The 16353-nt window shown below is 47.8% G+C and overlaps 1 protein-coding gene across 2 annotated transcripts in view; it reads left to right on the top strand.

The window, feature by feature from the left end:
• Positions 1-16353, top strand: part of LOC138526394 (pleckstrin homology domain-containing family A member 4-like) — a 291575-nt gene that overhangs the window by 181710 nt on the left and 93512 nt on the right. For both annotated transcript variants that reach the window (XM_069637101.1, XM_069637089.1), the window contains exons 6-7: positions 834-949; positions 1678-2142. In XM_069637101.1, the coding sequence (XP_069493202.1) occupies positions 834-949; positions 1678-2142 (581 nt within the window). The remainder of the gene's footprint in view (positions 1-833; positions 950-1677; positions 2143-16353) is intronic.

The raw sequence follows: 16353 nt of genomic DNA, 5'->3' as shown, positions 1-16353 counted from the left end.
AGCCGCCGAAGCCCTATGCCGGCGAAAATGCACACAAGCATCTCTTAAACTAAACTCTTAGAACCTCCACCACACTGACTGCGGTCACCGAGGGTGTTCCAACAACAAAGCCCATACAAAAGGGGAAAGAACGCTATATAAATAACCCAATACAATACAATACAAATGAGCAGTTAGCAAAGGGTGGTGTCCTTTTTTCTGCTGCAAGCTGGTCTCCATGGATTCGGTGCTCGGAGTGGGTTGTCCACAGACTCTGGTCTTGTTTTGGTTTGCGTAATAAAATGATCAAGGTGTGGGGAAGGCAGAGATCTTCCCAGGTGGCGGTAACAGGAACTATTTTGTACGTACATTTGCCCCCTTTCTCCAGCTGGTAAATGCTCTCATCTTTTTCATTCTGTATTTCCTTCTTCTAGCAACATCCCCTGGTGGTGTTGTGTCCAAGATCTCTGCATTTTCCTCATTTCAATAATGGCGCCATCTGCTTTTCTGGCACTCCTAGAAATGGGCATTTGGCTGTTGTATGTCTATGGATCTTTTTTTTTTGTTGGTCAAATCATTTGTTTCCTCATTATTTTTATAGAAAGCAGGGGGAGACCCCTTTGCACCCCCACCTCCACTGCCCTTACATGCCGTCCACAACCCCACCAATATTGCCTGACTCCAACTCATCAGCTACATTTTTGGGTGGAAATTCGAGCAGAAAAAGTCGAGAAGAAAAACGATTCCACCAAAAATAAAATGATCAATCCATCTACTTCCGTATGTGCCAACAGTGGCACTGCCCCACGCACCCGCCCTGCCCACTCATCACCAGTCTCCATCTGTGTCTTTAGGCAGAGCACCCTGGCATGCGGACGTACTACTTTGGCGCAGATACACAGGAGGATATGAACGGCTGGATACGCGCCATGAACCATTCTGCGCTGGTTGTGGCAGACAATAACAACAAGTAAGAGCAAATAAAATAATAGATGCAACAAATGGGAGAAAATGCAATACTACATGCAAGTGCCATTTGCCTGTGCCATGGGTGTGGTGATCTCATGCTGCCCGCCGGGGATGCTTTCCATTCCGAGGGATGTGTGGATGGATTATTTATTTATTTGTATTTGTAAAGCGCACTAGCAGCCCACGGGCATCGAGCCGCTGTTGCATGAGATTGTCTTGGTTACATATGCAGATGCGTTATTACTGTACATCAGACCGCGCACAATGGCAACACATTGCATAGCTACCTAGCTGTAATAGTGGAAACCCTAGCCATGAGTTGCTTTCCCTAATTTGTCTTACTCATTGGACACTGTATGAAAATTTGGTCCACCAGCAAATATTTCTGATATACCAAGAATTTGAGAGCCCAATATAGATATAATTATAATTGTTCTTTTATAACAAGCTCGAACATGTGTTGCGTTGCGTCCAAGACAAACGCGTTGCCCCTGAGCTATCCTTCCTCTCTGTGTTTAACCCTGCAAGTAAGTGGTATGGATTCTGGTAGGGGTGACCCAAAAAATAACTGACGTACATTGAGTGGGATAAAAAGACTTCTTATTGAAGTGACAGAGGCACTTTAGCTTGTATTGTGTGCTACACAAATGTTCAACATTACCATTATATTACTCCTCTGCCATCAAAGTTTGGTAGCTCCTAAATTGTGTCCTCTTCTTTCTCCGGCAGAATGGGGCACCTGAACAACCTCGCCAACTCTGCACAGGATGGGTTGTACACCAGCTACGAAGATTTCACCCGCTCCACGCTGACCCAAAATGGGGAGCACGCCAAAAGTGCAGAGTCCCTGGAGATTGCCCACCTGTCTGACACAAGGTCCCAGCAGAACAGCTCCAGCGACAGCCTCCTCGGACCAGACCGGGGTGGGGATGGCGAGGGCAAAGGTGGTACTTTTGCCGGCCCGCGAGACCCAACTTCTTCCTCCAGTGAGGACGTGGACCAGTTCTCAACGTTACCCCAGCATGGCTCGGCCCCACCGTCAACGCCGGTTTGTGGGGTGAAGAAAGTGGACTTCACCTACGACCTGCTCTCCAGTGGTAGTGAGAGACTTGTGCAGAGAAAGGAGTCCATCTCGCAGGTGGAGGAGTGGGTGTGCCTGCAGAAGGAAAAACTCATGGTCAAGGAGTTCCAAGAGTAAGTGCCTATGAGTGCACTGGTCTTTCCTGTTTTAACAACTAACCAAAATAGTTATACATTCAAATAACGCTGCGAACAGAGGGCCCTGAAATGATCCTCTGAAATGTGTCCTTGTATAGTAGGTCGTGCACCAAATTGGCTATAGTGCGACGAATTCCCTGCTGTAACGCTTAATGATCATACAACCCTCCCCCCCTTTCCTAACATGTCCACCAGATAAAGATGCAAGGCTGACATTGGCCCCATTCATTGCTTGGTCTCTGGTCCGGGAGTTTGTCTTTGCTTTTGGGACTCTTTCCCATTTTTCAGTTCTTACTGGTACAGCCCCCTTCCCATTGACTACCCCTCGTATTTCTTTTATCTCGGGATCAAATCCCAAATGTCCCTTTAGCAACTCGCCCCCATCGGGGCAATTCTATTCTTCAGAAGTAGTTGAACTATCTTCGACTTCTGACTTGAGTTTCTATTTGCATTGCTTTGGCTACTGGAACCATCCTCTATATTGGATCTGCCGCAGGGGTGTTGCTAGGTCTGGAAAAGACCCGGGGCTATTCTGATGTCGGAACTGTTGAGACTGGGGGCTAGCTAGTCTTTTGGCTGAAGCTCCTAATATTCTATCCAGGCTACAACCAAAAGACCAGGGGCTATAGCCCCCTTAGCCCCCCCCCCTAGCAACGCCTCTGATCTGCTGATTGATGCTTCTATCATATTATTGTTGTTGTTGTATTTTATTAGCAGTTTTTTTTTCTCCAAACAAACATTTCCATTACTCTCTCCGGAAACGTTCGAGAGAAGGGAAAAGGAAAGGATCATTATCATAAACAAATTGTAGACAAGCGGGGATTTGAACTGCAACAAATGAGGAGAAAATCATTTGTGAGGGCGAAAATCGCAGCCAAAATACAAATAATGAAGTGAATGGAATCTCTCCACACAAGAATAAAGTCGCTCCCAAGAGCAGAACATTCATGTTGCGTGGGCGTTCAGCGGTGACAAGTGTAATCTGGGTGCACTGCAAGAACAGCACAGCGGGGAGGCATTGGGGTGGGTGGACCGCTTGGGGCACAGTCTTGAAACCCCAATGCACCTATTCATGTGCATCTGTGGGAGTAGAGGCGGTAGATAGCCTCGCACTCCAATATATAGGGGGGGTCATAAAAACCCGCATAGCAGTGGGTCACTAAGAGCTGAAGGCAGACCCATTAACTTGTACATCGTGAGTACATGCCATTAATGTTTCATTGGAAATACATATCTTGTCTTTTAGGAATATGCCGAAGTGAAGCTGAACTGTGCCTGCTCCTAGTTTACTCCACATAATATTAGAAGCACCTCAATGTTACTGTTCCTCTTTCCTAAATAGGGCTGCTATAGCGCTGACTCTTCTTTCACCCCCACCCTCCGCCCCCTTACTCGGCTCGTGCAAGGGAAATGATTTTGCAAGCCTATCTGCTCGTTCAGTGTGCCAGCGTTTTGCAACACACATGTTAGCAGCGTAAAGGCCCTGATCTGTTCCTAGAGTGGTTCTCTGCAGAGAGGAACGCTTCAGCATGTACTCGCGAGATTGGGACCTACTTGCTCTTGATTCAGAGTGTCAGGCCGGAAATCCACTCTGGCGTGACAGCATAGTGTGTCTCCTTTTCTCTAACTGGTTTACCCCGGCCCCCCCTGAAGCACCCTAACCCATGAACTCCAGGAAACAAACAGAATGTGTGCCCTGTGTCTACCACAGTGCCATTAGGCCCCTTGTTTTTTCTTGCAGAGAACCTTGTGTAGCTGGCTGTGAGCCTTACTGGGTATTGGCAGCCATTTCCTAATGTCAATTGGTGCACTTCCACTAGGGACTAGTGGAGCAGCGCTTACCTGTGAAACCCATGCAAAATTGAGTGCAGTCTTGCAGCGAGGCATTGCTCCTGTACAGAGCTAGTCTGATGCGTATGAGTCAATCAGGGACGTCATTTAGGGGTCGCCAGAGGTTGTAACTGTGACCTCTGAGGTCTCCCTTGCGACCTCTGTGGTCTCCCTTGCGACCTCTTTAAAAAAAATAGTTCTTTTGGGGGTTTTTTAGGTTTTTTTGGGGCGGGTTGTTTTTTGTTTTTTGTAATGCAAGCTCCTGGGTTGCAGCCAGGACCATGTGGCGCTTTACTTCTGGAGTGGCTGGCTTTCTTGTTCAGGTCCCTTAAAAAAGAAAAATAAGAACAGGAGTGCCACAAGTCTAACACTTTGAGCAGTGACCCGAAATAAGAAAGAATAGGAATACCAAATAATTTGTCTTTCTGGAATTCTATACAATAATTGCTAGACTCATTAAAGGTTTATTTCAGGCACACTGCAGGGGGTGAGGCACTGATTTAGTATGTTCTTAAACGCCTCAACTCAGCCTTTCATCCTTCTGAGGTCGATAAATGAGTACCAACACAGGTTGGGTGATATTGGGTGTATATGTTTTCTATATAAAGCGCCTAAGCGTAAGTGCTATATAATAACACATCATTACCATTTGGTCATGGACCTCTGCTTGCATTCACAGTAATTTATTACTAAGGGCCTATACACACTGAGCTTAACGATGCATATGGCGATCTATTCTTGTATGAAATGTACATCACATTATAGTGATACCGTAACCATATTTTTTGTAGTGTACAATGTTATGTGATGCCAATTCCTGTTTTGTCAACAGGTGAAAGGTTGTGTTCCATCGCTTCCCACGATATCACTTCGGGGTGGGGTCAAATGACATCACTTCCTGTGGTGTCATCAGGGGTCAAGGGTCGTGTGATGTTACTTCCGCTACCCCTGGCATTTTGGTAAAATGACGTCCCTGGAGTCAATACGTGGGCATTGCTCCGCCTGTTTTGCTGTTCCAGAGCAGCAGAGGCCATGGCCATGTTGGGAGCAACTGCTCTAGCCTAGCCATGCCTTCTTGAGACTACTTAATTGAAAGCATCTGTCCTTGCTTGTGATTAAAGAGTAATAGGCCAGGTATCGCACCCAGCGTAGTCCCATAGTTACACCTCAACCAATGACTTCGATTCTGTGCATTTCTGAACTTTGTTGGCAGGTTGAAATCAATTTAACGCCCATAGGCTTGAATTAAAGCAAGGCCGAGCACTTAAACTCGCGTGAAAGGTTGTCAGGGCTGGAAATACAAATGGCTGCCAAGAGTCTGGGCACAGCCCTGAGAAGTTTGAATGTGGGAGGACTCAGTGATTGGGTGCCCGCAAAATGCTTAAATGGGGGCATCCCTAGGATAGGAGACTTGAGTTCCAGAAAGGGAGGGGGCCTGCACCATCACTTTGATGACTGCTGGGATGAACCCCTGAAGTGTGAAGTAGACGCTTCCACCAAAGAAGTCCTCGGCATGAGCTCTGCCAGATTCGAAGCCCAACCAAGACCATTCTTGACAGTGAAACTCTGCAATTATCTGGGGATAGCAGAGCCCCTGAACCCAACAAGACCCTGCAGAGGTGCCTTCGTCCCCTGACCTGATGGGCACAGCCAAGTCCCCTGCTACCAACTCCCTGACCTCCGAAAGCCTGCAGCATGCGACCCTACCTAGGAACCGAAAACATTAAAGAAGGGCACTGCCCTTGGAGTGCCCCCTTTGTGCTTGCCCACTGATCACAATGGCACGTTGTCTGGTGCGTTTGGGAGATTAAAGCACAAAGCATCCATATAATTACATTGGTGCCCAGACTGCCAATAGTTTTTGTGTAGGTAGCTTTACACAGTTTTTGATGTTTCTTTGGGGGAAGACGGGGAGAAACCTCCCACACCCCCTTTTTTCTTTTTAAGAATCCATTGCCCTTGCCATATTTTCAGTTAGTTTCGATTGAACTTTTTTTGTATATCCAGACATGCTAAAACCTGACCTTTGCAGCAGTGCAAATACCTACCAATGAAAACCCATGCCAGGAACACAGGACAACTATATGGAGGAAATTATGGATTAGCAACATAACGCAGTCCAGTCTGTGCTCGGCTATTGATGGCTTCATGGAGGCAGAGTTCAGAGAAGACGAAGGTTTGGAGGCATCGAAAGATGAAGATAATTTTTAAGAACCTAAATATTTCTATTCTTTTAACTACAGGACCTGGAATTTCTGTGATCTTCAAGTAGTCACCATCTGTAGCATGTAAATTCCAAACTAGATCAAATAATTCGCATAGAGAAGCCTTTTATTCATGCCCCCCAAGAGTCAAGGTAATAGAAGCAACTTTCAACTCCCTACCCCACACCAGAGGTCTTAAAAATATTTGATCTCTCCAAGAGAGAGAGAGATGGGCCGATCTCGGAACGGATGGACCGCAGGGCACTGGTAACACCACACTCCCCCCTCGAGGGATCCGTGGGGGTGGTGATTACTGCTCACCAGGGTGTGCTAAAGGGGGAGAGGACATTGACGTCACCTGGCCGGAACACTGGGGTTAGAGTGGATGCTGACACTGAATAAACCAACTGGGAACCAACACTTTTGCATACACCATAGGGGCGGTAATTGTAGCACACCAGAATGCACGACAGGGGAAGGGATATGGGCCACAGTTCCAACCCTACTAAAAACTCAGTTCTTCATACACCTCTCAAATTCTGAACTAAACACAACCATACTTCGAAGGGATTGTGTCCTCCGACGTATTCCTTATCTTAGATAGAAATCCTTCAGCTTTGCTGGCCTCGGAAAATTTTTTCGCCAGAGGGCGCTGCGCGTCGATGATCGCCGAGTCGATGACCCTCGACGGCCTCCGTGCCGACGTCGACGTCATCCTGCCTATAAAGGCCGCGCGCAGCGTCCGTTGCTCAGTTCCGTTTTTCCGCGCTTCGTTGTGCCTCGGAACACCGTTGCTCAGTTCTCGTCAAGATAACGTATATAATAACTACTATTTACCATCGATATCGATGGCATCCTCCTCCGACCCGACGACCCCTCGGTCCGGTTTCAAAAAGTGCCGAGACTGCGGGAAGAAAATGTCGTTGACGGACCCTCACAGGGTCTGTTTGTGGTGTCTGGGAATCACGCACCAGAGTTCGGAGTGTGAGGAATGCCTTTCCATGACGGCGAAAGCCTTGAAGGAGCGTAGGGGGAAGCTCGAGAGAGGTAGGTCAACTTTAACTTCCTCGAAAGCTTCTTCGGTAGAGTCGAGACGTTCGTCTCCTCACCATAAAAAACACTCTCGATCTAGATCACGAAGTGGCTCCCACCACTCGTCGACATCGAGACACTCGAAGAAGAGACGTAGGAGATCCCCTTCGTCATCTTCGTCGAGTTCTCCTGAGAGAGTTCATTGCCCCACAAAACGCAGCTCGCAAGCTGAGTGGGAGGAATTCAGGAAAAAGATGCTAAGCGTCTTCGAGAAAGCGGCCTCGTCCCCCTCGAAGACAGCTGAGGGTGATACCCCGGGTAAAAAACCCAAAAAATCTAAACGCCGCGAGTCGCAGTACCCGGCGGAAAAGTCAACCCGAAAGCGCCTCGAGCCATCGGGAGATAAAGCATCATCGACGCCATCGTCGAAAACTCCTTCGAAACAGAGGTCGGCGCCATCGACGCCGTTGTCGAAGGATTCATCGGCGCATCAGTCGATCGAGTCGACGCCGACGTCGACGCCGATATCGACGCCGGTGAAGGAAAGAACCACGGCTACTCCACAGCCAACGGTTAGACAAAAGACCTCCGACTCGACGCCGAGAACGTCGACGTCGTTCTCGAGCAAGACTCCGATCCTTTCGAGTTCTTCGAGGCCTAGTACACATTTCTCGACGCTTTTCACGGCGCCTTCGAGTACTTTCACGTCGGTGTCGACGACATCGACGTTTTCAAGGCCTGTGATGATGGCTCCTTCTGCATTGGAAATGGGGTTTATACCATTCCAAAAACCAATGTATCCCCCTTTAACCTCGATTTTTGAGGAAAGGGAGGATTCAGACCAAGATATTGATTTACAGAGGACCACATCACCAGAGCCAGAGACTTTCGCCTCTGAGGAAGGAAGATTAAAAAATCTTCAGGATGCACTTCAGGAAGCTAGTGGCTTGGACACTTCTCCTGAAGCAGAATTTATCAAACCAGACCCAGGAGAACATGCGGAGACTCCATATAGAGCTCTGATGTCTAGAATCATAGAATTTATGGGTTGGTCTGCACCTTCTCCTGCCTTTCAGCAGGATGACCTCACTGACATACTGGACAAGGGCCCACAGGAGGATCCTGTGGTTCCATTTCACTCTGCTCTACAGAGAAGGATTTTGACAAACTGGGAAACGCCAGAAATTATCCCGGCAGTAAATAAAAAACTGTCAACAAAATACAGGGTGGCTAGTTCTGACCCTGAATATTTGTCAAAACACCCTACTCCTGAGAGCTTGGGTGTACAGGCTGCAACCTCATCAGGCAGCACATCTGCATACCCCACTGCTCCGCAGGATAGGGATGACAAAAAGTATGATGCCATGGCTAAGAAGGTTTTTTCTGCCTGTAGCATGGCGTTAAAGTCTATTAACGCGACCTGTACGCTCGCTAGGTTCAGCCACACCCTTTGGGAGTGCGCTTCATCAGCGGCTGACTGCCTCCAAGAAGGAGAGGAAAGGGACGCATTTTTAAACATCATCAGGGATGGTAAAGATGCGATGTGCGAGACCCTACAAACTGGCCTAGATTCTGCTGACAGTATCAGCAGGGCCATGGCGGCAAGTACCACAATCCGCAGGCATGCGTGGTTGAGGAAGTCTGGTTTTGCCTCTGACGTGCAGACCAGGCTTTTGAATATGCCCTTTGACGGTTCTACCCTCTTTGGAAAGAAGGCGGATGACAGTTTGGAGAAACTGCAAACGTCCAAGGCAGCAGCCAAGTCATTGGGAGCTGCTATCCGTCAGAATACCTTTCGTCCTTCGGGATCATCGTGGAGAGGACGGTCCTTTCGTTACTATTCCTCATATGGAAGGGGCAGGGGACGACCGGCTCAAAGAGGCCAAGGAAGATTTACCCGTGGTGGACGGGGTAGGGGAAAGAAAGCCGCACCCGCAGGAGCAGGAGCCACTTTACCTTCGGCAACTGCATCAGCCGCTTCAAAACCACTCTGAGGTCTCCCCTCACAGAACACCAGTAGGGGGCAGGTTAACTCACCATCTGACGGAATGGCAGGCTATTACGTCAGATGCTTGGGCTCTGGAGACAGTGGCCCAAGGTTACTGCCTGCCCTTCCTACATATCCCTCAGAGTCATCCACCGGGGAACAACCCTTTGAAGCTTCCAGATCCGCTCCTCTTGCAGGAGGTTTTAGACCTGCTAGAGAAAGGTGCCATAGAACTGGTACCTGTAGCGGAAAGGAACAAGGGTTGGTACTCCCCCTACTTCATAATACCGAAGAAGGACGGAGGACTGAGACCCATCTTAGACTTACGGGAATTGAACAAATTCCTCCGAAAGGACAAGTTCAAGATGGTGACTCTCTCTCAGATCCTTCAGGCCCTCCAGCTTCAGGACTGGTTGGTATCTCTAGACCTCCAGGACGCTTATTTCCATGTGCCGATCCATCCCAGGCACAGGAGATACCTGAGGTTCGCAATTGGCAGCTCTCATTATCAATTTCGAGTTCTGCCATTTGGGCTAACCTCCGCCCCGAGGGTCTTTACCAAGCTAATGTCGGTTGTGGCTGCAAGTCTAAGGAGGGAAGGGATTCATGTCTACCCTTACCTAGACGATTGGTTGATCAGAGCTGTATCTTCGGAACAGGCTCAGAGACAACTAGATTATGTTTGCCACTTCCTTCACAAGCTGGGCTTCTCCCTCAATTTAAAGAAGTCACAGATGATACCATCACAGAGACTCCAATTCATTGGAGCAGTCCTGGACACTTCCCTGGGAAAAGCCTTGCCACCAGAGGTGAGGGCTCGAGATATTCTGCAGATGGTCATCAGATTTCAGAATGCCCAATATCTCCCAGCCTACGACTTTCTGAGGTTGCTAGGCCTCATGGCATCCTGCATATTCCTCGTGCCGGAGGCTCGCCTGAGAATGAGATCCCTCCAGTGGGCACTGAGAACTCAGTGGTCACAGTTCTCAGGAAGGATGACAGATTTCCTTCGGATCCCGGTCAAAGTAGCCCGAGACCTTCAGTGGTGGGCCTGTCGGGAGAACATCCTGAAAGGAGAAATGTTTTGGCAACCATGGCCGGAGATAACAGTAGTCACGGATGCCTCACTCACGGGGTGGGGAGCTCACGCCAACGACTTGACCATCAGCGGTCGTTGGTCTCCATCGGGGTCCAGACTACATATCAACCTGTTGGAGCTGAGAGCCATCAGACTAGCGCTGAAGGCTTTTCTGCCGTCTGTACGGGGAAGAAACGTCCTAATAATGACGGACAATACAGTGGCCATGCACTACCTCAACAAAAGAGGAGGCGTAGGCTCACTACCACTGTGCAGAGAGGCGATGCAGCTCTGGTTTTGGGCAATTCAGGAAGGAATCTCTCTATCGGCAATTCACCTAGCCGGAGAGAAGAACTTGACAGCGGACGCTCTGAGCAGGCAGACAACAGTCTCTCACGAGTGGGAGATAGCTCAGGAAGTCCTTCAAGAGATCTTCGCCCTTTGGGGAACCCCTCAAGTGGATCTGTTCGCCACCAGTATCAACAGGAAGTGCGACAGATTTTGCTCAAGGGAATTTCCCCCGAGAGGAGCTCTAGGAGATGCGTTCGTAGTGGACTGGGAGTTCCCACTTCTGTACGCGTTCCCTCCGGTCCCTGTCATTCCTCAAATGATCAGGAGGTTGAGAAGGTTTCGGAAGACCATGATCCTAATTGCCCCGGATTGGGCCAGGAGAACGTGGTACCCGGACCTTCTAGACATGTCCATCTGCCCTCCAATTCGACTGCCATACAGAGAGGATCTTCTCTCGCAGAAGGAAGGTCAGGTTCTCCATCCAGCCATCAAGACCCTCAACCTTCACGCTTGGTGTCTGAAAGGTTGAGGTACAAGGATTGGGACCTTCCGGATGATGTTATGGAGGTGTTGCTTTCGGCCAGAAGGCCGGCAACTAAAACTCTATACCGCTGCCGTTGGAACAAATTTTGCAGCTGGTGCAGAGAAAAGAATATTGAACCCTTTTCTTGTGGTACACCTATGGTGTTGTCATTCTTACTTTACCTGGCTAATTCAGGCCTACAGGTTGGCACAATTAAGGGCTATCTCGCAGCGCTATCAATCTTTAAGCGCACTGCAGAGGAGCCTTCATACTTCAAAATTCCATTGGTAATACAATACCTAAAAGGATTAACTAATGTTTATCCCCCGAAACCTTTTCAAGTTCCCTTATGGGATTTAAACCTAATTTTAAACTTCCTAAAGGGTGCCCCTTTTGAACCACTACACTCTTGTTCATTGAAGCTTCTCACCCTCAAAACTGTTTTGCTAATAGCATTGACATCTGCTAGAAGGGTTAGCGAGTTGCAAGCCTTATCGTGTAAACCTCCACATACAATCTTTTACAAGGACAAAGTTGTTCTTCAGGTGAAGCCTAACTTCCTCCCGAAGGTAGTCTCGGAGTTTCACATCACTCAGAAGATTATATTACCTTCTTTCTACCCTCCTCCTCATCCGGGGAAGGAGGAAGAGAGACTGCACAGGCTGGACCCTAAGCGAGCCTTGAGCTTCTATATCAGCAGATTGGCTAAGATCAGACAAGCAGACCAACTCTTTGTAGGTTATGCAGGGCATAAGTTGGGCCTTCCAATAACAAAACAAACCATCTCCAGATGGATTATTTTAGCCATTCTGGAGTGCTACAAATTGGCAGGAAAGGAGCCTCCTCAAAATCTAAGGGCTCATTCTACCAGGGGTATCGCAACATCCTCAGCCCTTCAAAGAGGGGTGCCAATTCGAGATATATGTGCGGCTGCCACATGGTCGTCCGCACATACATTTACCAAATTCTATAGCCTGGATTCCTCCTCTAGTCAAGAAACTAGATTCGGCAAGGCTGTGTTACACTCTGTCCATTCTGGAAGGGTAACATAACTTTTATTACTCCCGCCTCCAGTCACAATACCACTGCTATGGGAGTCTATCTAAGATAAGGAATACGTCGGAGGACACAATCCCTTCGAAGAACTAGTTACTCTTACCTTGTAACGTTCTTTCGATGGGATGTTCCTCCGACGTATTCCTTATCGACCCTCCCATCCATCCCCGCAGTATGACTTCCTGTGGGTTTGCAGCCTATGCTCCTTCAAGGTGATTAGTCTAATCCAAAAACATTACTGGGGACTACAAAACGGAACTGAGCAACGGACGCTGCGCGCGGCCTTTATAGGCAGGATGACGTCGACGTCGGCACGGAGGCCGTCGAGGGTCATCGACTCGGCGATCATCGACGCGCAGCGCCCTCTGGCGAAAAAATTTTCCGAGGCCAGCAAAGCTGAAGGATTTCTATCTAAGATAAGGAATACGTCGGAGGAACATCCCATCGAAAGAACGTTACAAGGTAAGAGTAACTAGTTCTTCTACAGCACAACAAACTGCACTTCACTACACCACAACAACGTAACAAACCACACACAGCCTCCTCCAACAGCACATGGCGGCTACCAACCGAAAAACACACCTACGCTCAGCAAATGGTATCAACCGAACTGAAGCTGCCAAAAGCTTATCACAGCTCTCTTGTTCTTTCTCCCGCTCAGTCCTACTAACTTACCCCCCTCCGCCCTTGCTTTACAGATCTGCCAGAGCGCCAAGAAATCAAGCAGGTGGCAACAGTGCACAGTATAAGAACCTATAACATAACAAGCTTGAAAACAATCTAAGGGCCTCATTGCAAGTGTGGCAATCCGGAAAGAACGGTGCCGGTAGCAACGTACCGGCGCCCTTTCCTGATTGCCACACTACAAGTCTGCAGTCGGGTGCCATTGCGCCTGACAGGTCCGTTATTGAGTGGCTACTCTGGCCTACATTAGTGGTGCCAGTCTTCATATACTTTCTTATTGTGGCATGGCATTTTCTACCAAGCATCAATGTAATGCAAACATGTTAACTGTTATTACATGGCTAGACTGGCCTACAGTGAATGTAAGCCAATCTAGTCACGCAATAGCAATTAAATTTGCTTTACCCTCAATGGCATATGAAAAAATGCTATGCCACATTTTGAAAATATATGTGCAGCCTAGCACTACCAGTGTCGGTCTACATATACTTTATATGTCATGGCATTTTCTAGAGTGCTTGTCCAAGCAGTGAGTTACAGTGGCAAGTGGCTTGGAAAAAGTGCCTCACTTGCCAGAAGTTCCAGAAAAAACAAAATATGCATGACTATAGTGGGGATCTCAAAATATGTGGCAAAAAGGGAAGTCGTCCCTAACATATATGCATAGACCTATTACGGAAAGCCAGGAGATCTCACAGAGGTGGCGGTTAGTCGGCTAAATGGAAGGGACTTGTCATCTATGGTTGATATCTGAATCACTTGGCACTGATATGGGGCCAGTCTGCATTTGGCCAGGGTTGGAACCCCTGCAGGGCAGACTCGGTCCTTAATTCTCCCTGCACCAAGACATTGAGCACCATTAAATTTGATAATAATAACAGCTTTTACTGCAGTGCTTTGAAGGGGGAGGAATATGGTAGGAAAACCTGATGCTGTTATTATTATTATTCAGGGACATCATTTGGTGGTTGCCAAGGGTCGCAGGTTCGACCCCTGGGGTCTCCTTTGCTACCCCGAAACTTCTTTTTTTAAAAATATTTTTTAAATACATGTAAGCTCCTGTGCTGTGGCCAGCGTCATGTGGCTTTGTTTCTGGAGTGGATGGCTTTCTTGCTCAGGGTTCTTAAAAAAAAAACAGGGGGCTCCACAAGTGTAACACTTTGAGCAGTGACCCTAAATTAAAAAAATAGGAATACCAAATAATTTGTCTTTCTGGAATTGCTAGACACATTGAAGGTTTATTTCAAAATTCACGCACACTTGGACATCTGTTATTCACAGTAATTTGGTAATGATATACCTATACGCACTGATATTAATGATACATATGGTGATCCATTCTTTTATGAAATGTATATCACATTATAGTGATATTGTAACCATATGTTTCGTAGTATACTTAGGAACAATGCTATGTGATGCCACTTCCTGTTTTGTCAAGGGGGTGAAAGGTCGTCTTCTATTGCTTCCTGTGATGTCAATTCTGGGTGAAGGTCAAATGACATAACTTCTGTCATCAGAGGTCAAGGGTCATGTGATGTCACTTCTGCTACCCCTGGAATTTTGGTGAAATTACGTCTTATTATTATTAATATTGTTATTACTATATAGTCTTTAGAGCACAACATATCTCCAGCACAGTGGGAAGCAGAGAATATCTTATGTTATGATATATTATGTGAAAAAGCATTTCCACTACAGTCAACACCATTGTCGTACGCCGGAGAATCTTGTACGAAAAGATGGCATGGTGTGCATTTTCCCGGGATGAACCAGGCCATGGTCTGTGGAAGAAAGTAGAAGAGGTGAGAGAAAATGAGAGGAGGGACTCGGATACCAACAGACAGACAAACGGAAGGGGACAGTAGGGATGGGGATAAAGGAATGTGGTTGCGGTAGTGGCAATGTTTCTGCACTCAATAGACAGATGGGTGCCTTATGCTCATCAAAGAGTATGACCAGCTGCGTTAACAACAAACTGAAATTCAGAGAACACAGTCATGCGTTGGCAAGGCTTCCGCTGAACATTTTAAATTAGACTTGCAACCAACTAGAACAGGGCCCCCCAGAGCAAAATGTGGACAGGCCACCGCCCCCCCCCCCCGCAAAAATGCCAAATGGACAGTAAATCCAAATGGCTATTAACTATTGCGCGCCGTCACCGCACCCTACTCCCAGTATAGTACCTGGGCTCCTCCACCTGCTCCCATTACAATCTCCTACCCAGTCCCTGTGCTCTGCCCACACCACCACAGTCCCTGGACTCCCCCATCCTGCTCCCAGCATAGTTCCAAGAGCAGTGGTGGCTGGTGACTTTTTTAAGTGGAGGGGCATAACTATTTCCCCCAGATATGCCATAGCGACCGAGCGTAATGAGGGAGCCCGAACAAATCAAGGGAGGATCAGGGGTTTCCCCCCCAGGAATTTTTCTTTAAATAATGGGTTAAAATGTTGCATTTTAGAGCATACTTTTTGAAGAAATGGGGTAAAAATCCAAACAGTTTGCAATTGGCGCTGAGGGGCCCGAAGGCAGGCATTATATTTTTTTATTGCCCGTCTGTTAGATGTCCAGTAAAAAAAAACATCCCTGTCCCCTGGGCTCCACAGCACCTCAGAAGGAGAGCTGATTTTGTCAGGTGGGTAGGGGAATAGTGCAACAAAGGCATTTTTAAAATGCCTTTGTTGTACAACCCTCTCCCCCCCCAACCCACTCACCAAAACCAGCTGCACGGACCAACGCAAACACACACACATTTACACAGCATTCACAGAGCAAGCACTTTTATCATACACATGACCACCCATCATCATACACTCATAACACAAGCATACACGCCTCCATACGCATATTTAAATAAAAAATAAATTAACATAAACTTACTTTCTGCCCTGGTCCTGAGGTTTCCTCCCCGGCGCTCCAGCTCTTGCATCATGAACAGGAATCGGGAAGCAAGAGCTTCCTGGTTCCTGCACATGGTTGCAGGGGCCTCTGTCTGGGTGCTGACACGCCCTGCTCCAGGCTGCTGTGTCCATATGTGCAAGGAGGCGCAGGAACTCCTCCTCACACATACAGACATGCAGTTCCCCAGCCAGCATTTCCAATGAGCTATGCAAGGCTTGCGAAGTAAAATGCCCCCAGCCTTGCATGCCTTCATGAGCATGTGCGGCTGGGGAACTTAACTGTTAAGGGGAAACATTCTTTCCCTTTGACAGTTAAGCCAGCCCAGGAGCACTCCCTTAGCTGGAAAAAGCAACTGAGGCAGTGTTCAGAGTTTCACTGGGCTGACTCCTCGGTTCCTCCTATAATGGGTGAGGGGGTCACTGGGTTGACGCACCCTAGCCCATTATGAATGAGTCGCCAGGCTCGGACTGGCCTAGATGGCAATGCCCGAACCAAAAATGCTAGTGTGTGCCAGTTTTTTGGTTCAAATATTGGACACATTTCTGGCAAATGTCAGCCAGTTTGAGTTACTTCACTATGCAACTAGTAGGTTTGACCATT

The sequence above is a fragment of the Ambystoma mexicanum genome, chromosome 1q (genome assembly GCF_040938575.1).
Source record: "Ambystoma mexicanum isolate Mex_15411 chromosome 1q, UKY_AmexF1_1, whole genome shotgun sequence".
NCBI lineage: Eukaryota > Metazoa > Chordata > Amphibia > Caudata > Ambystomatidae > Ambystoma > Ambystoma mexicanum.
Note: the sequence above shows the minus strand (reverse complement) of the source record. Positions and strands in the feature narration are given on the sequence as shown.